The following is a 26,368-nucleotide window of genomic DNA, read 5'->3' as shown; positions in this document are numbered from 1 at the left end:
AGTTCCAAAACTACAAGTCTTCACCTTTCCAGTGTTTCCCCTCCCCCACCAGGAACCCTCTGTTGGGGAGCAGGTGATCAAACCCCCATGACAAGTCTGAAGCTGCTAAACTGCTGAGCTGGCCTTAATTGAAGTGTGAGAAGAGGTTCTAAGGCAGGTAGACAACATCCTGTTGTTGGGGCACTCATCTCTCGCTCGCTTTTTTTTTTTTTTCATGCATACTGGCTGCCTTGGGAGTCAGGTGGCTGACTGACTGGGAGCCACCGCAGCAGCAAAAGTAGTAGCACCATCGTTTCCCTTTTCGATCATCTTCCTTCTGGGCCCACACGAGTCAACCAGGCATGGATGCTGTGACTGTGTACCATGGCAAAATCAGCCGGGAGACGGGGGAGAAGCTCTTGCTCGCCACGGGCCTGGATGGAAGCTATCTGCTAAGAGACAGCGAGAGTGTTCCTGGCGTGTACTGCCTGTGTGTTTTGTGAGTACATTGTCCTAGCAGCAGTCTGGCGTCACGTATGTCCTGACCTTGCTGGGGAGTCCTGGAAGGAGGGGCAGAGAGTTACAGCTTTTAGTAAAGATAATCAGGGACACAAGCAGCAGGAACCCTGAGAACTCTTCATCTCTCATGCCTGGTCCCAAGACTTCCCCAGACTCAGCTCAGCCCTGTTGTGGGTAGTAGTTGGATAGAGGTTGCTCGCTGGGGATTTCATCTGCTGGGTCTCGCCAGTGTGTTTGTGGCAGCCTCTACTGTACTAGAGTAAGGATTTTCTGGAGCTGCTGAGTTACCTTCCTTCATAAGAGAGGCCAGGAGTTTAAAAACGTGGATGTCTGATAAAAGATAGGCCTGACAATCGTTTTAAAGAGTACAGAAAGAAAACCCAATTGTAACGCGTCCACTTTGCTCTTTGCCTAGATTGTTGCCAGCCTTTCGCTCCATTTTGAACTAGATGCAGTTGTCTTTTGGCTCCCTATCTCCCCGGCAAAGTAGATGTGAGATCGAATCCTACCTACCATAATCAGACTCTAAGTTTGTAATCTCAGCAAACCAATCTTTTAGACCTTGAGTTTTCTCACTTATTAAATGGGACTCATATTCCAAGGGACTGTGAAGATTAAATACGTCCATGCTTTTAAAAACAAGTGAGCACTGGTTTTGACACTGGGCAAATGTTCAGGAAGCTATGGGTTTCAGTTTATTATTATTCTCCGTTCGGACAATTTATTTCAGTACTTAATGGAGGCATTTCTACAGAAGGTCCTAGTTCAAAAGTTATTGTAAGCAGGATTTAAAAAAAAACTCACAAAACCCTCACTCTAGCACAGTTGTGTCTGCATAAAAACAAAACAAAGAAAAATGCTTTGTAGTGAATGGACATGATGATACACTACGAAAATTTGAGGTACTTTCTGGGTCAGGCGATAAAGATTAAATTGTGGATGGCTTGAGAGGTTTGTCATTGTATACTGATTTTTAAAAATGTCCAAGCATTATTTGTGGCAGTTTTCAGCTCCTGCTAAATACATTTATCATAAAAGCTTAAAGTTAAATATATGGAAAAATAATTTTTCTGTGTTGGGGACAGAGTCCAGGATTTTATATATGCCTGAAAATTGCTTTTCCACTGGACTAAACATCCAGCTGTGGGCTTGAACGTTTCTGGTTCCCAAGTGGAACCCTGAGAAGGGCAAGGAAAGCCAATGAGGATCCTTAGGTTTTTTTCTTGTCAAAAGATGGAGGATGGTAAGTGAAATGAGCTGCTTTGGCTTAGCAGTGGGTTACGCAGCATGCTCCTTAAGGGGAAAATGAAGGTTGAAAAGAAGCCTGTGTAGGGAGAGAGGTGGAGACAGCAGACTTCTCCTCTAAGTAGTACCTGGTCATTCCTGAAGGTTCCCATGGCTGCTCCACACTCCAGATTTTACACCTTCGGTTCAATATACATCCCTTGACCATTCTAACAAATGTAAGGGACCTCTCTGTGTTGCTAGACCATTATTTTTATTGAAGGAGCTTTAAACTTTCTACTAGCTTGCTTAATTATATATGGGATCTACTACAAAAATACCTTCATGAAGGAATGAATATTGTCTTTAGTACCAGAAACATATCCTGGTACATAATAGGCACTCAGCAAACAACTTGGAATTGAATGAATGAACTGTGAAGACATGTTGTGTTCTTTATGACAAGGAGCCTTGGACTGACAAGAGGCCAGGCTGTGGGCTCTAGGGAGTCACTCAAATTCTCTGGGGACTTCATCTTTCAATCACATAAAACAGAAATCTGGTTTTGTTTGTTTGTTTGTTTGTTGTTACAAAAGATTGCTTTAAGTAAAATCTTGAAGAGAGGAATCCTTAGTTTTTAGGCAGGTGGGCCAGTACCACGTAAGGAAATTCTTATTATTTTAGTTTTCACTGAAGGTGAATGCTGCATAAATGTAAGTTGTTGTTGACTAATTTTTCCATGAAAACCTCTTCCTATGAAAATAGATAAGTAGAGAATTCTTCTTCTGTCATGTGGGTTTTCAGAGTTATGACCAGACTACTGGGGAGTGATGAGACAAGATGCTTTGCCTTGATCAGTTCTTCAATTATTTTGGAGTGCCCTTTTGCTACACATAACCATTTCATTCTCTCTTACTGGCACTATGTGGTACTTGCAAAATGTTATTTTGGAGCAAACTATGCACTCTTAATTCAAACTACAATTTCATATGATACAGAATAGAAAGAGACTCATACATTCATGAACAAACATAAAATAATTACATTTTACTCAGTGCCACCTTATTCTATATTTTATTTATTCCCATTAACCAAGAGAGTTTGCTTGAATTTCAATTTCAATTAGCCAATTTTTATTATATGCTTCAAATTGTTCTTTCAAACTGTACATTCCCCTTTCCCTGATTAAATTCCAGTTGTGACTCTCAGACAGGACCTTTCCTCCCATTAGGTTTTAGAAAACAGAATGCTTCAACATTGTAAAAAGTTTTCTACTTAGACAATTGCTGCTCTTTATTCATAATATGAAGTTTTTCTTTCAATTATTTTCTCTAAATAAAATTAGAATTAAAACAATCTGTCAAAATAGTCTTTCTTTCTTTCTTTCTTTCTTTCTTTCTTTCTTTCTTTCTTTCTTTCTTTTTTTTTTTCAGTTTTTCGAGACAGGGTTTCTCTGTGGTTTTGGAGCCTGTCCTGGAACTAGCTCTTGTAGATCAGGCTGATCTCGAACTCACAGAGATCCACCTGCCTCTGCCTCCCGAGTGAGTTCTGGGATTAAAGGCGTGAGCCACCACCACACCACCAAAATAGTCTTAACACTTATTTATGATATAAAATTTGAAAACATAGGTAATGGAATCAAAGGAAAAATTATCTATAATCTTGTGACTTAAAGGCAACAACTCTTAAGTTTTAAGTAAAATTTCTTCTATATTTTAGTAAGATGAATATTTTTGAGCATGCACATTTTTCATTACATTTTGCTGTAATTTCCATGTAGTGTAAAATAAAAGCTGATCCATATGTAATATTTTCACAAATAAATTAAAGGCATTCTTTTTATAAGGGCTGTATTTTAGTTTAGCTAAGTTGTAAATGAGCCATATTTTTCTTGACCAACCTCTTATTTCTTATTGACAAATTTTGTTTTTTGGCAGCTTTATACATTTACATCAGCCTCTTTTTTGACATTTCAATCATTCAATACTTTAAATTACAAATTCTACATTTGAATGATTACCACAAATATATATTCTAGTTTATATATGTGTAATTTTTCTTAAAAAATGAGTATTCTTGTTAAAAACAATTTTCATTGTAGTTTGATGTCTAACTTTTTTTTATCATATTTACACTCTACTTTTCATATTTTAGATTTTGTTAATGGCACTGACTGTTTTTGATGTGGTTGTTAAACTATTTTTCCCCATTTGTGAACTGGCTATTTGCATACTTTTATCACTTCATGATTTGGATCTTACTGCTTTTCATACACACACTCACGCATGCACACACACACATGCACAAATAAATAGACATATCTCATTATATTGCAGATATCCTTTCTCTGTTTGGTGTTCGTTATTTAATATTTTTAGTACTGAAATGCATCACTCGGCTTCTTCATGTTTGATTTCTACCTTTGTTTTCCAGTTTCTCTTCCATAGATACAGAAAACTTCACTGCTTTTGTTTTAAATATGTGGTTTTATTAATTTTTGTTCTATTCTTTAATTTCATTTGAGATTTCTTTTCATGTGCATGAAAGATCTAATTTGATTTGTTTCCAGGTATTTACCAGTTGTCCAACATAGTTTACTAGATTAAACTTTCATTCTTCATTTGTTAGACTACTTTACCAAGTACTAAAAGAACTCAATACTTATAAAATTGCTATTATTGTTGTTTCTGGACTATTTGATTCAGTTCATCTATTTATACTTATCTTAACCAAATCAGTGTATCATAATTTTCAAACATACTAAGAAGCTATTAGCTATTCTCATCTACTGATTATTGGTGATGAAATCGAAAATAATTCTGTTAAATTTAATTAAACTAAAGTCAATAAAAATTAGGGAAGTTTTTCATCTTAGAGAATTGACTCTCTCAAAGATATAGTATAATATTTTATTCTTTTTTCATTTTACAGGTATATAAAATTTCTTTCATTGAGTTACATGTTATATCCTCACAACTTTTCATTTTTCACTCCAGTATAGATAGCTACTAGGTAATACCTCATCATCTCCTGGGAAAACTAATTAAAATATTTTAAAAATAAGCTTGAAAAATAGCATATTTCCACAATTAACATCCCTATGTACAAAACCAACTTTATACTTCTCTGCTGAAAGATTTGGAGTAAGAAACACGTTTATAATTCTTTAGTCTTGAAGACACATAATGATGCAATTTTCATATATATCTTTGGATAAAAGAGTTATCTTTTTGACCTTTTTTGAGGGGTAAAATTGATGATGACTTTTCTCTTCTGGTAGTGTGCTAGCACCTTTCAGCACTATGAGCCAGCCCATGTAGATGAAGCTTCCAGGTCTGTTCTGGCTTGACTTTTCCATGTTCTGTGCCTCAACTATGTAGTGGTGTCTGCAATAGGGTCTTACTGTAAAGTTCTGAAGGGGAACCAAGAGCTTTGGCAATAACTTTTAGTGTCTGGTGGTCTGTTGAACCTCACTGGCCAATAACTCCGAAAGACACAGTCTATTCTTGATAATAGACATTTCATTTGGTATAATATATGATGTCTATTTGTTGCCCTATTAGATTAACTCCATTTTAACTCTTTTTATATCTGTGCATAGGTATATATTTTAGGAAGCATCTTCATTGGTAGGTTTACACATGACATTTTGGAGAGGTCTTTAGTGTTATTTATCCCTCCCTGTCTTCTACTCTGCCTTCCTACCCCTACCCAATTTAACCTTTCCTGTTCCTTTTGATTATTTATACCTGTGTATTCTGACTCTCATCCCTTGAAAGTTGCCATCCAGGGCCCCTTAGTTCTTACTTGACCTCTATGGGTATTCCAAACGAAGCACACATTATCTCGAGATTCAAAACTAACATTCATGAATGGGAGAAAACCTGTGACGTTTGTCTTTCTGGGTCTGGATTAGTTCACTCAGAATGGCTATATCCAGTTCCATCTGTCTGCTTGCAAATTTCATAATTTCACTTTTATTAATAGCTGAATATCATTTCATTGGTTAACACATCACATTTTTACTAGCCATTCACCAGTTGATGGACATCTAGGCCCTTTCTATTTCCTAGCTATTGTGAATAGAGCAGCAATGAAAATGGATGGGCAAATTTCTCTATAGTAGATATGGAGTCTTTTGGACTGGGAATAAAGTGCCCACCACATAACCGTATTCAAGAAATAGAAGAGATACAGTACAATAAAATTCCAGCTTATCAGTTGTAATAGCAGGGGATAGTGTGGCAAAGAAAAGTATGGCAATAAATTTAAGATTATAAAACTTAAAAAGAAATCATACTTTAGTTTATACAATTTTAGATTTCTTATTTATTTGCATGTGTTGTATGTTTGTGTGTGAGTCGGTGGATAGCATAAGTCAGAGGTCAGTTCGCTGAAGTTGGTTCTCTCCTTACATCTCAGGCTTTTCATCTATAATCCGCTTTTGAAATTCTATTGGGTGTGTTTATTGGTGTCATATCTTCACAATAACTTGGGTAACAAAAATCTTTTTGGATTTTCTGTGTAGAATTTATTAATAGTAGAGTGAGACCAAAAGCTCTCCGAGTAATATTTGTTACACATCAACTACAAAATGGGTAATTCACAGGCAAATATGTTAAAATCTGACTCTGGTTAACATTGGAAAATTGAAGCTTCAGGAATACTCAGAAGTTGTGATTTAGTTTAAACATAGAGGAAGTTTGTTTAACCTGTAAATCCGCCCCCCTCCCCCCCTTGGGCTCTTCTCAGCTACCTCTCCTGTTCTAGCCTTCGGCAGACACTTCTAGTCCTGTGTCCTAACAGACTCGACCTTTTTGTTGAGAATTATACTTCCAAGATTTGCTTTAAGACCAAACTGTTAATTCATTTCCACTAATCTAAGAAGTGTATCACACCATGGGGATTAAGACCCAATATTTTCTTGCAAGACCGCCCGAGTACACTGTCAGCTCTGCCTCTTATCTAGTGATTTTACATTGGACAAGTTTCTGAAACTTCTTTTTGCCCTTGATTAACAAGCAGTAACGGTAAGAATAGGGCCATTGCATAGTTTCTCCATTAGTATTGATACTGAACGACTTTAGATTGTCCTGGAAATTCCTATCCACTCCAAAGGAATGAAATTTGGACAACAGAAGGTTCAGAAACCTCTTGAGGGAAAATGCTGGTTTAATAATGAAAACTTTGTTTACATGGTATAATTATTACAGATATAAAATATTCATTTAAAATTTAGCTATAGCAGGTACGATGACTCCTGTTTGCAATCCCAACACTTGGGAAGTGAGGAGGGATCACTATGAGTTTGAGATCTGTCTGGCCTGTGTAACGAGTTCTGGACCAGCTTGGAAAAAAAAATATCCAAAGCCACTCAAAATCTGTTGCATTAATTGTGTTTTAAATGTTATATATATAGCAATGATGTGCAGATGAGAGCATGGGAACCAGCTTGCATTATTTTCAGTGTGCTGTAGAAGCCAGATGTGCTTACGGCTTTTCTTTTGAGAAGTCCTTTAATTGGCATAAAGAAAGTTAATGTGGTTTTGTTGGTTTGAAGTGAAGCACTATCCACCAGAGATACTCATCAAGAAAAGAAAAAAATAAGCTGAGTGGCTTTGCACTTGCCCTTTACCAGTCTGAACACCTTTTAAAGGCTTAAGGTACAGGGGCTGGAGAGATGGCTCAGCAGTTAAGAGCGCTGGCTGCTCTTCCAGAGGACGTGGGTTCAATTCCTTCCAACCACATGGCAGCTCACACCTGTCTGTAGCTACAGTTCCAGTGCTTCTGACACCCTCCATAGACATGCTGGACTTGTCATCAGTTCCAAAAAGCATCTAAATTGGAGAAAGAAGTGAAAACTGATCTGTTTCTTGAGTTGTCTATATTCACAGAGCGAGTCAGAAACGTTTAACAGCTTTTAAAAATGAGTTACGCTTTTTTCCCCTTCTTTGTGGTTTACAAAGCTACAGCATTCTCAGCTTCTGTGAATTCAATAATTTTAGATTCTACGCGTAAGTGAGATCTTTCAATATTTGTCTCTTTTGTGCCTGGTTTATTTTACTTAACATAATGTTTGTCCTCCAGGTTCATCCCTGTTGTCAAAAATAGATGATAATATTTTTGTTAAGGTTGGATGGCATTCCATTATAGTTTGTTTTTTCAATCATTTATGATTACTGAATATTATAATTAGTGCAAAATAATGGGTTCAGTATTATATTTTCTTACATATATAATATATTTTGATCATATTTACCCGATCTCCCTTTTTTGTCTCCTCTCGTTTGGTCTTCTTCCTTTTCTCAACTAGCTTATTTTCCATTTTCATGTTTGCTTTAAAATCTGTATTCCTCACATGAGGGACAGTATATGAGGGTATATATCACATTTTCTTCATTCTTGCACACAAAGTTGATTCCTTATCCTTTATAATACAGATTGTGCTACATTGAACATGGCAGACTCTTTGACATACTGGTTTCATTTGGATATACACGCAATCGTTCTGTTGCTGAGTCATGCAATACTTTTTTATTTTTTGAGGAACCCCCTTTCCGTTTTCCATCACTCTACTAACATACATGCCCACCAACAGTGTGCAAGTGTTCTCTTTCTCCACATCCTCACAATATTTACCTTTCATCTTTTTGGTAAGAGTCACTTGAACAAGTGTGGTTTCAATTTTCATTTCTCCAATGATTAATGATGTTGAAAAAATTTCATACATTTGTTGGCAATTTTGTATGTATTATTTTGTAAAAAAATCTGTGGAGGTTCATTGCCCATTTTCAAGCAATTTGTTTTCTTATTGAGTTTTTTTTTTTTTTCCAAATCTTAGTTATTTTGGGTACCAACCCTTATCAGGTTAAAGGTTTGCAAATACCTTTTCCATTTAGTAGTTGTCCTTCTAACTCTGTTATTTCCCTGTCTATGAAGAATTGTTTTGTTGTAATTTTTATTTTTACTTTTTCTTTTTTTTGGTTTTTCAAGACAGGGTTTCTCTGTATAGCCCTGGCTGTCCTGGAACTCACTCTATAGATCAGGCCGGCCTTGAACTCAGAGATCCACCTACCTCTGTTTCCTCAGTTCTGGGATTAAAGACTAGCACCACCACTGCCTGGCTTACTTCTACTTTAATCATATTCAATTTTAAGGACATATATAAAAATATTCCCTTATTTTGAGTCATTGTTACTTTTTGGAGTAGTTAGCTTAATTTTACTTTATACACTATTAAAAACTTTTTCTTTTGACTTATTTGCCTGGAGCGTATAAATATAAACAAGGTTATTTGGTAAAAGATATGAACACTGTTATAGCTTTTATTAACACACATTACTTTTTTCCTATAACAATGATTTCCCACAGACAGAGCATATGTGTTGCTTTTTAAAAAAGCATATTCCGTGGCTAGGGAGCTGATTCATTGGTTAAAATCAGTTGCTGCTCTTCCAAAAGATCTGCGTTTGGTTCTCAGCACCCATATCAGGTGGCTAACAAATGCTGTGATCCTAGGAATTCAATTTGAGTTGTTCTGCTTTAGGTTTTTCCCACCCATGGCATACTATTATGAGAGTTGTCTACAGAGGACCATTGATTAGTAAGTGCTATGACTTAGAAGTAGAGGCCACACACTGCCGGTTTGAGAAGAGACAAAAGTTTGTTCATTCACAATTCAAGGGCTTGGGGTGGGGGAAATTGTTAATATTAGATACCTTAATCATGAAAAAATGGATGTGCCATTGACACCAGCTTGTTTGGAGACGAAGAAGGTAAGAGCTTTTGAAGTGGTACTCAGGTTCCTGCTGCTTAACCGAAAGTGAGATAACATCAGATTCGTTAGGAAACTATTTTCAAAACATACTCATTTATTTTGACTAAATGAAGCTGAATGATGGTATGGACTATATCCACTGTATATTTTGAGGCACATTTTTTTTAGACTCTGGAAAAACAGATACCTTATCATTTTGCCTAAATTACTGAGATCTTTTGTTTTTATGTGTGTATGTGTTTGTGTATAAGTGCTTACAGGTTTCCACATGTGTGTGGAAGCCAGAGAACAGCTGTTGTTGCTATTCCTCAGGAGTTGTCCATCTTGATTTTCTGAGATAGGGACTTCTTCCTTTTCTGGTGTTCACCAACCTGAGTTGCCTGGTTGACTAATGCTGCTGGGGCTACAAGTGCATGCCATCATCCCGGCCATGGATTCATGGGACTGAACTCAGGTCTTCCTGTCTGCAGGCAAGCACTGTACCAACCGAGTTATCCCCCAGCTCTATTGTTTTTAAATAGATTTTAAATACTATTATTTCCGCATCACCCTTAAATTTACTGTGAAACGTTCTCATTAATTGCTTTTCAAAGGGAATAATAGAACTCAGGGTCCCGCTTCCATCTCCATTTTGCTGGATGACTTCAAGAAAGTCCCTTAAAGCCCATGTTTCAAGTGCCTATGGTGAATAACAGAAATCAAAGCTCTTGTCTTGTTCCCTGTAGAGCACTTACTGAAATTGCCGTGCTTTAAAGTAGATTTAAATAACTTCAAAATAAAAGCTTAACAGTGAAATACATATATTTTTCTATCATGTGTAAGCACATAATAAGCTACTTGTATATATGAATCAAATATTCTGGTAAAGCTACATTACAAAAATAAAGCATTTGTTTTGGAATCACACCAACATTTACATTGACTCTTTGTTCAATTTCTCAAGTCAAATGGACCCGATTAGAGTGTTTAAATGTCTTTTGTAGTTCATTAGATAATTAGTACTGATGGATATTGATTAAAGGTGTAACAATTTAATTCAAATATTTAAAGACTTTTTAATTCTAAAGGGACTTAATGCCAAATGTGGCCAATGAACTAAGCATAGCCCTCTTTTTGTAAGAATTTAGTATCATCTGCTCTTTTAAGTTTAAACACAGTGACTTAAACAGACTTAGTATGTTTCCTAATCAAGGTTTCCTATTGATCCAATCCTGTGCCTAAGAACAGCAACAACAAATATAGTAAATGAGACCATGATAACTTATTTATATCTAAATTCAAAATTTGTTTGAAAATTCAGTAAAAGTTACTTTTTCTATTAAGGAAATATTTGTTAATAAAATATGAGAGTTTGGAGAGATGGATCAGTGGTTAAGAGCACTGACTATTCTTGCAGAGGAACTGGGCTTGGTTCCCAGCACCCACATAGTGACTCACAACTGTTTGTTACTACAGTTCCAAGGGAGCCAATGCTCTCTTCTGGCCTCGATGGGCACTTCACGTACATAGTTCACAGACATACGTGCATGCACAATAATCAAACACATAAAATAAAAAAAAAATCTTTATGAAAAAGAAAGTCATGAAAAATGTTTAGTACACTGATCACCCAGGAAGTGAAATTCAAAAATCACACAATTATTCCGTCACTCCAGTAAAAATAAATAAGTAAGTAAGTAAAGAAAGAAAGAAAGATAGAAAGAAAGAAAGCTAATTTCAAAGAAAGCAAAGAAAACAGTGCAAATGAGGTTGTGGGTAAGGGGACATATTCTGCACTATTTATAGAGATGTGAATTAGGACAATTGTTATGGAAGACAGTATAGAAGATTCTCAAAATACTAGAACTACCACATTATTCAGTTATAGACTCCTGAGCATATATTCAAAGAAAATGAAATCAGGATATCAAAGAAATATATGAACTCTCAGATTCATTGTCACACTACTTACAATAGCCAAGAAATGGAAATAACATGAGAATCTATCCATTGAGGAACAAAGCAAATGGAGACATACACACAACGGAATTGTGTTAAACCATAAAGGGAATGAGATTCTGTCCTTTGAAAAATGTATATGTAACTAGAAATCATTATACTAAATGAAATAAAATAGGCACAGAAATACATATGCTACATGTTTTTATTCACATGTGAAATATAAACAATTGTTTCCATGGAGATTGAGAGTAATATGGGAGTTGTCTGTGGCAGGGGTGTAGTGATATTTCATTTGTATTTTAATAAATAAAGCTTTCCTGAAGATCAGAGAGTAAAACAGCCTCTCTGGTTAGCCATACAGATCAGACAGTGGTAATACACACCTTTAATCCCAGTAGCCACACTAGCCATAAAAGCCGGGTGGTGCATACCTTTAATCCCAGCCCTAGAGAGGAATATAAGACAGGAGGAGACAGCTCTCGGCTCAGTCTCATTCCCAGGATTCCCAGAGGCAGGATTGCCATTTTGGTCTGAAGTGGAGTTAAGAACCAGTGGCTGACCATTTTTCTTTTCTAATCTTCAGGTTGAATTCGAATTTCTGTCTCTGGGTTTTTATTAATAGTCTGGGGGAAGTAGAAGGGGTGTAGGATAGGGAATGAAAGATCAGTATGCACTAATTGTTCTAGTTTGCTTTCTATTGCTGTGATAAAACCAATCATCAAAAGCAGTTTGTGGAGGAAAGATTATATTTCATCTTCCAGCTTAAAGTTCAACATTGAGGGAAATCAGGACAAGAAGGGCAGAAGGAGTCAGGAACTGAAGCAGAAACCATGCAGGGATGTTGCTTACTGGCTTGTTCCCCGTGACTTGCTCTATTTGCTTTCTTTTATAACCTGTACAGGAGTAGCAGCACCTGCTGTGGCCCTCCCACATCAATCATTAATAAAGAAAATGCCCACACAGCCTTGACTATAGGCCAGGCTGATAGTCATGACTCGAGCTTGTATCAAATTGACAAAAATTAACCAGCACAATAAAGTAGGAACAAAAATTTCTGATTTGCTTATGTATAGTTGGATGATGGTAGATAATAATAATAATAAAGGATTGTACAATTAAAAAAACTAGGCAGGATTCTATGTTTACATTTCAAGGAAATGACAAATGTTTGGATAAATATATTTGTCCTAATTTAAATATTATACAATATATACATGAATTAAAACACCAAAATAACTGAATATGCATGACTTCATTTTTGTATACTAGTTAAATAAATCTAGTTGATAATACATTTTAAAAGTTTATTAATAAAATTAAGTATTATTATTATGAACACTGAAATATAATAAATCCATATCCATTATAGTGTGAGAATCAAAAGAGCTTGGTCCAAATAACATTTTTACTTCTGGATCTCTGGTCTGTTTTAGTTATTTTATTTATCAACATTTCAGTTTCCTCATTTATAAAATTCATTTTATCATATAAAAATAATAGAATAGAGTTCATGTACTGTGGTGTAAAATTATATCTCTAAAATTCATATATTAAAACCCTTGCCTTAATGTGTCTCTATTGGCAATAGGGCCTAAGGAGGTGTTTAAAATTAAATGAGTTCATAAGGATGGAACCATAATCTGATAGATTTGGTGACTTTATAAGAAGAGGAAGGACACATGTACAAACAAAACGCCATGTAAACATAGACAATGAAGGTGGTTGCCTATTAGCCAAGAAAAGAGGCCTCAGAATGAAATTTACCACAGTGACATCTTGACCTTGGACACTCAGCCTGTAAAATTGCGAGAAATAAATGTTTTGTTTATTTTTTTAAGCCACCCATTTGTGGCATGCTGTTATAATAACCTTAGTATGCCAGGACAGTGACTAAGAAGTGTGTGTGTGTGTGTGTGTGTGTGTGTGAATAACAATTAATGGAGGAAGAGGCCATGAATCTGAAAGAGAGAGTAAGGATGGGTATATGGGATGGAAGGGTATCGGGATGGTGATAAATGATATAATCAAAAATAAAATAAAAATATGGGTGTTAAATTTCATTCTCATGATATCTCAGATGTGAAATGATTGGAAAATGGAAGAAAAATGATCATTGTTCTAAAGCAGCAAAGAACCTCTTTGTTTTGTGGAAGACAGAATCTGTGAACAATTGCAGTGATTACCTAGCTTACATCTCTTTAAAAATAATTTCTTTTACTTTTAGAAATTATATAATAATATACCATTCCCCTCTCCTTTCTCCCAAACCTTCCTACACACTCCTCTTTTCCCTCTTTCAAATCCATAGCCTTTTCCCATTAATTGTCGTTACGTATATACACATAAATATATAAATATATGCATATAAGTATATGCATATATATTCCTAAATACATAAATACAACTTGCTCACTCTGTATAATGAGTAGGAAAATTATCTTCCCTAGGGAAGAGCACAACAGTTAGTTATCCAGTGTCAATTGATCAGCCCTGAAAACATATACATACAAGTAACTTTATATTCCTTTTTTTCTTTTCTTTTTTCTGTTGTAATGTTGATGACTTGACCCTTGCTAGGCAAGAAATCTGCCACAAAGCTGTATATCCACTTCTAAACCAGTGGTGTAGATTTCTAAGCTAAAGTGTGAAGAAATGGCTTGGTTGTTCAGCATTGCTTATGGTAAAACACAAAAAGAGAGAAATGATTTGAATGAAGAATAATTTAAAAATGCAGAAAAATTTCAGCTTACCTATAATGCAAAAATGTTAGAGGCCAGTATATAATGCTGTTATTTTAACTGTGTGCCCCCCAAACAAATTTAAACCTTATTCCCAATGTAACTATAGTTGCATATAAGATCTCTAGAGCATAAGTAAGGTTAAATTATATTGTAAAAAAGAGGTCTGCATTCATGTGTGGTAATGCATACCTGTAATCCTGAACCTCAGAATCTGAGGCAGGATAGTCACAGGTTCCAACCTAGCCCAGAGTTCCATACAGCTTGTCTCAAATAAATAAGTAAATAAAAATAAATAAAGCCAAATCTAATATGATTGGTGGCTTAACAGCAATGCAAGAGGGAACATTTTCTGGTATTCATGAGTTAAGACCTAAGAACAAAACCTTCCCTGCTTATACTTTGAGTTAGCATCCCTTGGAGTTAGCGTCCAGAAATATGAGAAATACCTTCTTTCTCATTTAAGATATTCAGTCTACGGTATTGTTTATGGCAACTGAACAGAAAAATCTCACATTTAAAAGCCTTGTTATAGAGTAGAATTCATCTAAACAGGCATACAAAACCTATGATTCAAGTAATGGGAACGATATTTACCATATTTGAAAGGACAAACTGCTTTGAAGTATTAGCTATTTTTCTCTCATTAATTTTACAATTTAATTTACATATAATTGTCCATAGTGATGGCATACAATGTGATATTTCTGCAATGTATACAATGTTTAATGATCAGATTAGGGTAATTGCCATTTTAATCGCCTCATACATTTATCATTCCTTTGTGCTGGTAATGCTCTGAATCCTCCTCAGTAGCAATTTTGAAATAGACAATTATAGTTGTTGTTAGCCATGGTTATCATGTTGTCATGTAGAACATTACAGTTGACTCCCTCTGTCCATCAGCATCCCATTTCAATTAACTATTCTAATCTTCTATACTACCCAGAATCTGCTAACCACCATTTTTTTATTTTTTTATTAGATTATTCATCTTATTTTATGTGTGGGTATTTTGCCTGCATGTATGCATGTACACCATATGCTTGCTTGGAATTCATGGTGAGAACAAAAGGGCATCTGATACCCTGGAAATGGAGTTACAGATGGTTGTGAACTTCTGTGTAGGTACTGAGTCCTCTGTGAGATTAACAAGTTCCCCTTTTTGTCTAAATAAAAATGAAAGGTTTTAACTTTAATATAGTAAAACTATATGCAACAAAAACAGTTATCAAATAAGAATTACATTTATAATATTTAATCCATTTGTATTTATCAAATTCAGAGAAAACACTACATTATCTATCTCAGTGAGGTGCAATGTTTTATGCCTAACTTTCATTCTATCATAACGAAAAAGCTGAAATTCTAATTACTTTGTCTTTTAACTCCATCAAAGACACCAGAAGGAATTAATATTACTTAACAACAGAGACATCCGCCTTTACAGTCACCCAAAGTTCCTCTGCAACATTAGGGAATCCATCTTCAGCCTACAGGCCCATAGTATCTGGCACACTTTCCCATAAATCAGGAAATATGAAAGACCATTTTGCCTATATTGGCAGTTTGTCAGTTGTTTTCTTCTGTGTGCTGCAGAATGTCTGGCAGAGTCTTTCATGAAGCAGGAACCCTGAAGAATGGTATCATCTTGTTTTGACAAGTTCAGCAGTCACTTTCCAGAGGCTTTTGCATGTCCAGTTTATACAGCATTCTGTCAGCAGTCAAGGAAAAGCAGGTTTTTTTTTGCCCAAATGGCTAGCCTTGCCATATTGAAAACAACTTATGTGGCGTTTCTTCAATGCCCATCATATTCTCTGAAGTAAATTGGTTCTACCAGGAGCAGATATATCTAATTGTCATGAGAAGCTCTAAGTTAACAAAACATTTTAAATATCATATTCTATGGGTATTTAAATTAAGTGAAGATCATTTATCTACCTAAATATATCTATTTAACCTTGAAAACATACCTAATGTGACTACAAGTTTAAATATTATAGGCTACTAATCTCATTTCCTAATTATATATTGCATTTTTAAATGAGCTGCATATACACAATACCCCAAACAAGAGTAGAAACATATATACATATATATTAACAAAAATAACTTTAAATTTGTATCAATATACCAAAATCCATGCCAATGTAAAATATCTGAGACTCATACTTGTATTTTTATCCTATATTCCTATATTCCCCTAAATGATAGAAAACATCCATTAACAAAATACCACTCCCCAAAATCTTGGGAATGTGGACATTGTTTACTCTTGACTGATTCCTGTTGTCTGTAGCAAAGGCATCTTTAGGGGTTTTTAGAGAAATTTGAGACAATGGCCAAGTCCTGGGAAAACCAGCTGTTACCTTTGTTGATAGATATCACCTGTCAAGGTTCAGGAGGTTGCCTGATCAAACTTGATTCATATTAATCCTGAAGGAATTCACAGCTTCTCATCTCCTGTGGGAACAAAAGCAAAACCTCTTCTCCAAAGCAATAAAACTTTTAAGTTCCATTTTACAAATACATTGTTTGACTTCCATTTTAAAGTGTAGGCATTCCTAAAGTATATAGACTGGTTTATTTCTACAGTCCCTCTTTCATTGCCAGGTATCTTAACAGCTCTCTTTTGTTTATCAGTAATCAAAAAAATTCAAAATCAATACAATACCATATTGGATTCATACTCTCTATGTATTTCCCATCTTATGTGGCTTTTCTTTTATATTACTTTTACTTTCTCTTTAAAAACTTTATTAATATTTAAACTATTTCTTTATTTCTATGGTTGTCTATACCCATTATCTTTTCTTTCTTAAGCCTATGCCATTGTTCAACACATTAGAATATGTTTAGAGTTTTTTCCCATCTGTATCTCTTTTACTGTGTATCTCTAGTTTTTTTTGTGTGTGAGCAAATTTTAAACTATTAAGCTATAGCTGGGTCTTCTGAGAGACTCTGTTGGCTGGCTTCATCCACTTCTAGGTTCATGAGAGACAAACCTAAAGCTCATGGCCCAGTTGGAGGTGTGTTTGCCCAGAAACTGCATTCAACCCCCTAGCTATGAAATGCCAGTTCCCTGCACTATGGCAGGCATTTTTTTTTACTTATTTTTTGTTTCTTTTTAGGGTAAAAATGCTGTTTAAATGCTTTTCTGTAAGGCAGAGTTTCTTAAATATCTATTGTTTTTTTTTCAGTGTTCTCAGGCCCTAGGGATCGTTGAGAGTCCCACATTGGGTGACAAAATGTTTTTTCTTTTTTGTTTTTTGTTTTTTAGCTCTTTACTCTTTAGAGGCCCTGCCATCCAGTTACCAAATAAATCACATAGAGGCTTATTCTATTTATTCTATTTATTTATTTATTTAAAATTTCCACCTCCTCTCATTTCCTTCCCCCTCCTCCCACTCCCCCTCCCTCTCCAGTCTTAAGAGAAGTCAGGGTGCCCTGCTCTGTGAGAAGTCCAAGGCCCTCCCCACTCCATCCAGGTCTAGGAAGGTGTGCATCCAAAGAGATTAGGCTCCTAAAAAGTCAGTACATGCAGTAGAATAAAATCCTGGTGTCATTATCTGATGGAGGAGGGTCATCTTTTTATCTGTTGTTTTATTTGTTAAGTAATAAAGAAACTGCTTGGCTTCTGATAGGACAGAAAATTAGGTAGGTGGAGTAGACTGAACAGAATGCTGGGAAAAAGAAGCCGAGTCAGGCATTCGCCATGATTCTCCCACCGGACACAGACGCAGGTTAAGATCTTCCCTGGTAAGCCACCTCGTGGGGCTATACAAAATATCAAAAATGGGTTAGATCAATATGTAAGAGCTAGCCAATAAGAGATTAAAACTAATGGGCCAAACAGTGTTTAAAAAAAATACAATTTGTGTATTGTTATTTTGGGTAAAGCTAGCCGTGCGGGAGCTGGGTAGTGGGAAGTGGCCCGCCGCTCCTATTACTACAGAGTGGCGCAGAGTGGCGCCCAACGTGGGGATCGAACCCACAATGGAGGAAGGTCATTGGTTAATTAATAAAGAAACTGCTTGGCCCTGATAGGTTAGAACATAGGTGGGTGGAGTAAACAGAACAGAATGCTGGGAGGAAGAGGAAGTGAGCTTAGACTCGATAGCTCTCCTCTCCGGGGCAGACACGAAGAAGCTCCGACCCAGGATGGACGTAGGCTAGAATCTTCCCGGTAAGCGCACCTTGGGGTGCTACACACATTAATAGAAATGGGTAATCAAGATGTAAGAATTAGCCATTAAGAAGCTAGAGCTAATGGGCCAGGCAGTGTTTAAAAGAATACAGTTTCTGTGTAATTATTTCGGGTAAAGCTAACCGGGTGGCGGGACACAGTGGCGGGACACAGCCCTGCCACTCCGTTCATAAACAATTATCTCAAAAACCCAGTGTCATTATTGGCTTATTCTTTCTTATGATTGTCTGACCTTAGTTTGGCTTGTTTCTAGCCAGCTTTATTTTAAATTAAATTATCCCATTTATCTTTTGCTTCTGGGCTTTTATCTTTCTCTATTATATATAACTTTCTTTACTTCTTACTACACAGCTTGTTGTGTAGCTTGGTGGTTGGTTTCTGGTGTTGTCTCCTTCTCCTTTCACTTACCAATCTTTTCTTCCCAGATTTCTCCTATTTATTCTCCCTGCCTGCCAGCCCGGTCTATTCTTTTTCAAGACTAGCTATTGGTCATTTAGCTGTTTATTAGACCAATCAGATGTTTTAGACAAAGTAACACTGCTTCACAGAGTTAAACAAATGCAACATTAAAGAATGCAACACATCTTTGCAACATTAAACAAATGTTCCACAGCATAAACAAATGTAACACATCTTTCACTAATATTCTACAGTAAGCAAGTGTTTTAACTTTTCACCCATCTCTCTAGCTTTATAATAAGCACCATTTTATTCTGTACTTTTTTGAGGTCAATATTTTGCCTTCTTCATTTAAAGAAAGTTATATACTTTTTGTTTTTCTGTGCTTGAATTAGTTAACCTCCTACCCTCCAGTTTTATTCATATTGCTGAAAATAGCAGAATTTAATTATTTTAAAGAATGCATAACATTCCATGGTGCAGTACTCCTTTTTAAAATTCAATTACTATTACTACTAAATTACAATGTTATAAAGTAATAGAATATTACTATTTATTATAATAATAATATTATAAGAATAATTATATTTCATAGCATGATACACTCACATTACTTTGGTAATTAATACTATCAGTTAATTTAATTGGGTCTTATTTCAGTCAACCATTTTTAGCTTAAGACTATGTACACTTAAAAAACAGTAAGACTCTGTTAAAGGTGTTTCATAATTATGATTTTTGCATCAGTGCCAGCAGGTCTGTAGTTTCTTTTTGTTCAGTCTCTCTATCACACAAATCCTTAGGTGTATTAAACCACACAAAAATCATGGGGAACTGTGATTAGGCTGAAATAAAATGCAAGCAAATTAAATCCAATGGCTTTGCTTCCTGTGACTGCCAAGAAGCTGTCCATTTACATCCAGTCTATGTAAGTTTTATAGATAAAAGTAAATTCAAGTTTAGAGCATCCATTGTTCTTCTGGAAACTATTAGTAATGGAAATGCATTTTTTCCCAGGTATCAAGGTTACATCTATACATATCGAGTGTCGCAGACAGAAACAGGTTCTTGGAGTGCTGAGGTACAGTTCTTTTATTTATTTTTGCTTCTTTGGGTATCAGAAAAGTGCTTAAAATTCAGGTTTGCTTATAAAACAGAAGTTACATAGTAAATTACCAAAATATTAATCATATTTAAATCATGAATGCTTAATTCCACAGTTGGTGGTTCATTTAGAAGCCTTTAGAAAATTTTGGTTTCAGACATGTGTGGAGTGGGATCACTTTGAAGAATGAAGAACTTTGATGGATCATGCCTAACTTACTTACAGAGCCTATACAAACTTTTAGAAAGCATATACTGAATAATACTGATGTCTACATTGGTGCTGTTGTGGATAAAAACAGGCAAACTGTAATTTCTCTTTTCTACTAGTCACTAATAGCCTTAGGAGATATAACAAGGGATTAAACTGCAGCGTGAGGGCCTGGGTCATGCCCAGTGCATCCAGGCTCCATGTGGTTCTTTTTATAATTACTTTTGATGGAAGCAATTTGTAAAATGAGAGGAGTCATTTCAAGGAGTGTAAGATAATGCAAGTAAAGAAGCTCTTAGCTGCAGAGTCTAGCATATAGTAAACATCCAAAAATATGAACTACTGAAAGCTTCTCAACATGATTGTGTATAGTCCAGGGCTAATTTACCAAGCACAGGAGTTCTGAGATAGAGGCATTTCCAAGTACCCAGATAATTGGTGCTGCTCTGCATGCATCAGCAAGACTCTCACAAGAGCCATGTTGGAGGCCTCTGGGTAGGAGGGATAGAGAAGAGGTAAAATTGCAGTTTTTATTTAATAAAAATATTTTGAGAATTTCATACGTGTATGCACAACAAATTCCTACCTGCTATTGCAGTGTTTTAAAGGCATGTTTTTCTGAATCACAGTTCTTTTCTATCTTAGGACTTCCTAGCAAGGGGGTTGCAGGAAAGGGAGAGGTGAGTGGGTGTAATTCTGGATACTTATCTGACTTTAATTGTGAAGTTCTCTTTAGCTTTCCTTATGAACTGGAGATTTGAATACGATTTGTTCAGGACAAAGGCGTCTTGTGACTGAAAATATTTGAGAGCCACTGTGTCAGTCCAAGAACTGAGTGAATTCTTTTTACATAGTACAGTAGAAAGTAGCAAAGAATAGCCCATCTTACAAACTACTGAGTGAGTCCAAAACTGTAGTTTTTAAACTTTTGCTTTAGTTGGTTTCTGACTTTATAATAGCCCATCCAGATAGTTGAAGTATTTCACTATGATCTTTGGGAAACATAGATGTTAATATTAACTTCTATTAATAGCTTCATTAATCTGTGCATTCAAGGCATTATAAAGTTTTGACAAAAATTTAAAATGTCTTACAAATTTATCAGTAAAAAGCAAAGTACAAATTATAAGCATTTAAATTGTGAAAGTGAATTAGGGTAGATTCAAATACATTGTTATTTATTGGTTAATTTCATATTTTAGGTTTTGTCTTTAACTTTTAGGGATTTTAGTTTTTTAAAAAATAGGATTAGGGATGAAACCCAGGGTCTCATGCATACCAGGAAAGTGTGATACCACTGAGCAATTAATTGATTTTGTTTTTTAATTGCTATATATTCACTGTACATAGTAATGTGTTTCATAAGACTAGTATGAAACATTCTTTGATTATGTTACTTCATATAATACTATATCACTCCCTGGTCACACTGTTATTTTGTGTCAGGATAATTCTGTCATACTATATAAGGAAAAATCAGTATCATTTCTAGTCAAAACTGTATTTCCTTTTAAAAAAGTCCATCACTGCAAATAAGTAAGCAATTTGATTTATCATGAGGAATAGTCATGTGTAGCTGGTATATGTGAATTTGTATATGAGTTGCCACAAATAATCCTTTTCTCTCAAGAAATACTTCAGCTGAGTAATAAAAATATTTTATGGAAAGAATATTTGATATTTTGTGATTTAAAAATTAGTTCTTTAACAATTTTGTAAGTTTTGATCATATTTGCCATTGTCCTCCAGTTCCTCCCAGATCCATTCCTCTCTCCCTATTTACAAAATTTTGTGTACTCTTTGTTTTGCTAAATCTGTCAACTCAATTTGTGCTGCCTAAATATTCTTGGATGTGTGGCCTTCCACGGAAGCATGATTGATTTACCAGGGGCTATTCTTCTAAAGAAAGCTGGCTCTTCTTCTCCTGGTAGCTATCAATTGCCAATAGCTCCTTGCCTAGGAGTGGGACTTTGTGTACACCTCCTCTCTTCATGCTGGCATTTGATCTGGGTTAGGCTTGCACAAGTCCTGTGCATGTTGTCATAACCACTGTGAGTTCATATGTGAACCTGTCCTGCTGGGTCTGGAAGACATGGTTTTCTTGTCTTTACTCTCTTTTCACCTCTCTTCCTCAACGATTCCAAAGCTTTGGGAAAAAGGGTTATGATATAGATTCTTAGACACATTTTATATTTTTTCTTTTCTATTTCACATGTGACTTCATATAACATCATTGCATATTTGTAATCATTTTCAGAAGGAAAGCGTTTATTGAGCGTAAATATCCCTTATCCTGTTGTTTGATTTGACCCTCTTTATATAATAATATTGAAATTATTTGCACCATGAGAGCAGAAGATTTGCATGGATTATCCCCAAATGGGAAAGAGGTAAAAACGTCTTGTTTTCATGAAATGCATATTGCAGTTTCCTGTCTATAAAATTTGCCTTCTTGTTAAGGTGAATATTAAACTAGTGCATAATTCTCAGAGCTCATACCACCTGGCTGGAAGAAATTTCTCCAGAGTGTATTGAAGACCAGCTGCGATTCAAAACATATTTCCATAGATAACTAAGAGGTGGCAGTATGGGAAATACCCAAATTTGTACAAGAACCGAATTCACTGACAGGATAGTGGCAGCGAAGCTTTGTGTGTGTGTGTGTGTGTGTGTGTGTGTGTGAAATGTCTTTCCAAAAATGGGATAAGTGGCATTTGTACTACTTTCAGGAAAACCATTTTAGTTTGCCACACCATAAGAAAAGATCACGTCAGGAATATTCTACCCTCTGTCCCTATGTAATTATAAGATATGTTTTAAGATGTGATATTAAATTGAACCTTAAATCTATTGAATTATAAAAGACAAATATACATCTTTTTCATTTTAGATAGAGCACTGCTAAGGATATTAACTTAGCCCTTGGAGGCCAAATTTATGACGAGTTGATTAACATTTATTAATGTATAGATTGTCAGCAGTGCATTGTCAAAAGTGGACTGCTCTCTCTCTGCCAATTTCTGTGCCTTTGGCCTTTTATGGGTAGTTGGTCACCAGGATATCCTTAGCTAGTAAGCAAATTACTTATTAGCCTAAGCAAATCATCATAAATTAGGTCAGTCATTTGTTAAAGAAATGCTGCATCTCTAGTTCAAATTGCTTCTAAATGTCCGGTGGTATTTGTCTTCTCTGTCAGCATGGATAATCCAGTGTTAACTATCAGTCCCCATAGAAATGACGCCTCTGTTGAAAATGCTTTTATAAGCCACAAGAAATAGCCTAAATGAAGTGTGGTTTGAAATGATTCCCCTCTGGGGAAATATGCAGTTTCCCCTCTGGCTGGTGTCTTCAGCTTCAGTCAAACTTCTTGGTCTAGTCCTAATCTGAAAGGAATGAAGAGAAAATTTTGCTGCTTCTGATTGTATATGTGACTTCACACCTGCTTATTATTTTCCTTTATGCAAGATGATTAGGTTGAATGTTTGTACCTGTGAAATGAGAATAATTGAAAGAATCAATACCTACCAATCCATGAGAAAACAGTGAAGGCAAGAGATGAGAAAGTATGTTGACAAACAACAACAAAAAAATGCCCTCAGAAAGAACTAAGGTGGTATTTTGTACACATTGCATGCCTTCATAACTTGCAGTGTCTGTCTGGAGCTAAAGAGCTATTGGGGTCTCTGTGGGAATGGTCATATTATTTCTAGATGAGGCCTCAGCAGAAATTTAGGAAGGTCTTCTGATCAGAAGGATAGAGATGGGCGGGCGACCGTTCTCTATCTGTTGAAACTGTACAGGCAGACACTAATATACAGCTAAAGAGAACATCTGCAGTGTTCGTACTGGGAAACTACCTACTCCAACGTAGGCAATGACCAAGAATGATTTTGGATAGTCTGTTATCTTGAGTTTAACATCTAGTTGACAGAAGTCTGTGTGCCAGCCTTCGTGTTTTCTCATTAAATGCTAAAAACCAAGCAGTTCCCATCTCAAAAAATCTTCCAGATGGAATAGCTGAAAAACAACTTTCTAAAAAGAAAAGAAAAGAAAGAAACAAAACTAGTCATTGTTCAATTGCTTGTAGCAATACTATTTTATTTTATGACAGTTTTGAGATGGTGCCTAAAGCAAGGCTCATAAGCTTTGTGGGGAATGTTGATTTCAGGCAGTATCTTTGTGAGAGCACAGATGTCAGGTAAAGAATACATTCTTAACAGCCACCTGCAAATGCGATCTCTTTAAAAACTAACAAATATATAAATAAAGAGAACCTTCTACAGTCTTTCTTTTTTTTTTTGGTTTTTCGAGACAGGATTTCTCTGTGGTTTTGGATCCTGTCCTGGAACTAGCTCTTGTAGACCAGCCTGGTCTCGAACTCACAGAGATCCGCCTGCCTCTGCCTCCCAAGTGCTGGGATTAAAGGCGTGCGCCACCACCACCCGGCTTACAGTCTTTCATTTTCGTGTCATATAGAAAGCCTTGGCATGGTACAGTGCTGACTGTGAGAGCAATCTGGGAAAAGAACACAAAATTAACATGAAGGATGAGTCAGTGTGTATTACAAGGTAAAAGCACATGAGCATTAGCCAGCCATGCAGCTGTATGTATCATAGCACTCACTTTTTAATTTTCTGAGTAGTATTTTCTGTTGTAAAATGATGGCAGGGAGACGGGTTGTTGGTTTGGTTCCTCGGGCTTTTTATTAATGACCTGTAGGATCTTTACTTTTTTTATGTTTAACTGCATCTCCTCTGTTGCTGAATTCATTGTGGGTAATGGCCTGTGCACCCTTAGAGGTTCAGGATGTATGATGGGTAGCAGTCAGCAAGGGCAGGGCTGTGAGAGCTTGTACAAACTAGTCCTACCCTTGGGAGAACTGCAATGACAGCTCATTAGCTCCTCTTGCAGGGAAATTCAGCCAAGCAAAGCAAGCTCTTCTGGCTGTTGTTTTCCTTTCTTCCTTATGTTTTCAAATATTGGAGCAAGTTACACAAATGTTACCTCTCTAAGCATCCCTCTCACATCTTATGGGTCTTTTTTTAAGCATTATGAGGCAAATAAATAAATTTTTTTGGTCTTTTCTTTTCCAGACAGCACCTGGGGTGCATAAAAGATTTTTCCGGAAAATAAAAAATCTCATTTCAGCATTTCAGAAGCCAGATCAAGGCATTGTAATACCGCTGCAGTATCCAGTTGAGAAGTCCTCAGTGAGGAGTACACAAGGTACTGCAAGTGTGGCTTCCTACTCAGTTTTGAAACAGTTGGGAGGTTTAGAGTTGGGATCAACCTATTCATAACCACATAACAAGGAGGAGGACTCATAAGCAAAATTCAACAAGGAAGTAGTTGTAGTCAGCAAATCAGGCAAGAGGTAGCTATGCAAAAGGGCCATAATATGTCTAATACACATTTTTAATAAAATTATAAAACTATAGAAAGTCTATGAAGTCAAGATATTTTAATCTTTTTATTTCTATCTTATTTTTCCTAGTCCTTTTTGTAGATAGTAAGTACCATTTTACTTCAGTAATCCATGCACATATGATTTGAAAGATAGGATAGTTCAGTGAGTACCTGGGCTGTATGTTCCCTATTGCTTAATAAAAACCCTCCTTTGCCCTTCTGGCACAGAAAGGCAAATGGTAACCTAATTCCTGTGATTCTGATTTCTGATCTGATGGTGTTTGAATGAATGACATTTTATAGTAGCAAAGGAAATCGAATTAGCACTCTTGGTTGTTTTACTGGCATTCACAATTCTCTTGAGCAAAGCTATTATTAGTGAACATATTGAGCTAAAGAATGAATACTAGCCAATTGATGACTCTGTCTGTTTTTCTTTTATGAGAACAGGCTAATACTCTGTTTTGAGTGAGAAGGTGTATCTTGATTGATACAGTTAGTATTTATGATAAAATGAGTTTTTATAATTTGGGAAACAGAGAACTAGGCTCAGACATAAATTGATAAATAGACTCAAATGTGATTTAAATTGACGAATAGTTACCCTTTGACATAGAAATGTAAATGGAACTCCAGTTTAGAAAGCATGTAACTTTCCTTCCTGTCCAATGATCTATTCTTTATGGCGGCATTTTAAATAATAGCTGCTTGAGGCATAGCATTGGGTTACATATTACAAATTTGAGTTAAAATATCATTTTAATACTGTACAAATTTTGCTTGACTTTTTCTAATCTTCTTCTTTAGGGAGAAGTGATTCTGATGTCTGCCTGAAAGCGCCATGAAGAAGACTAACACACCCT

The 26,368-nt window shown here is 35.8% G+C and overlaps 1 protein-coding gene across 1 annotated transcript; it reads left to right on the top strand.

Moving 5' to 3' along the window:
• Positions 1-331: 331 nt before the first annotated feature.
• On the top strand, positions 332-26,368 carry Sh2d1a (SH2 domain containing 1A). Its single transcript, XM_057760374.1, has 4 exons — positions 332-478; positions 19,802-19,865; positions 25,193-25,325; positions 26,313-26,368. The coding sequence occupies exons 1-4, from the start codon at positions 342-344 to the stop codon at positions 26,348-26,350; spliced, it is 372 nt and encodes a 123-aa protein (XP_057616357.1). The 5' UTR covers positions 332-341; the 3' UTR covers positions 26,351-26,368.

This window comes from Chionomys nivalis, chromosome X (genome assembly GCF_950005125.1).
Source record: "Chionomys nivalis chromosome X, mChiNiv1.1, whole genome shotgun sequence".
Lineage (NCBI taxonomy): Eukaryota > Metazoa > Chordata > Mammalia > Rodentia > Cricetidae > Chionomys > Chionomys nivalis.
This window is presented reverse-complemented; position numbering and strand designations above follow the sequence as displayed.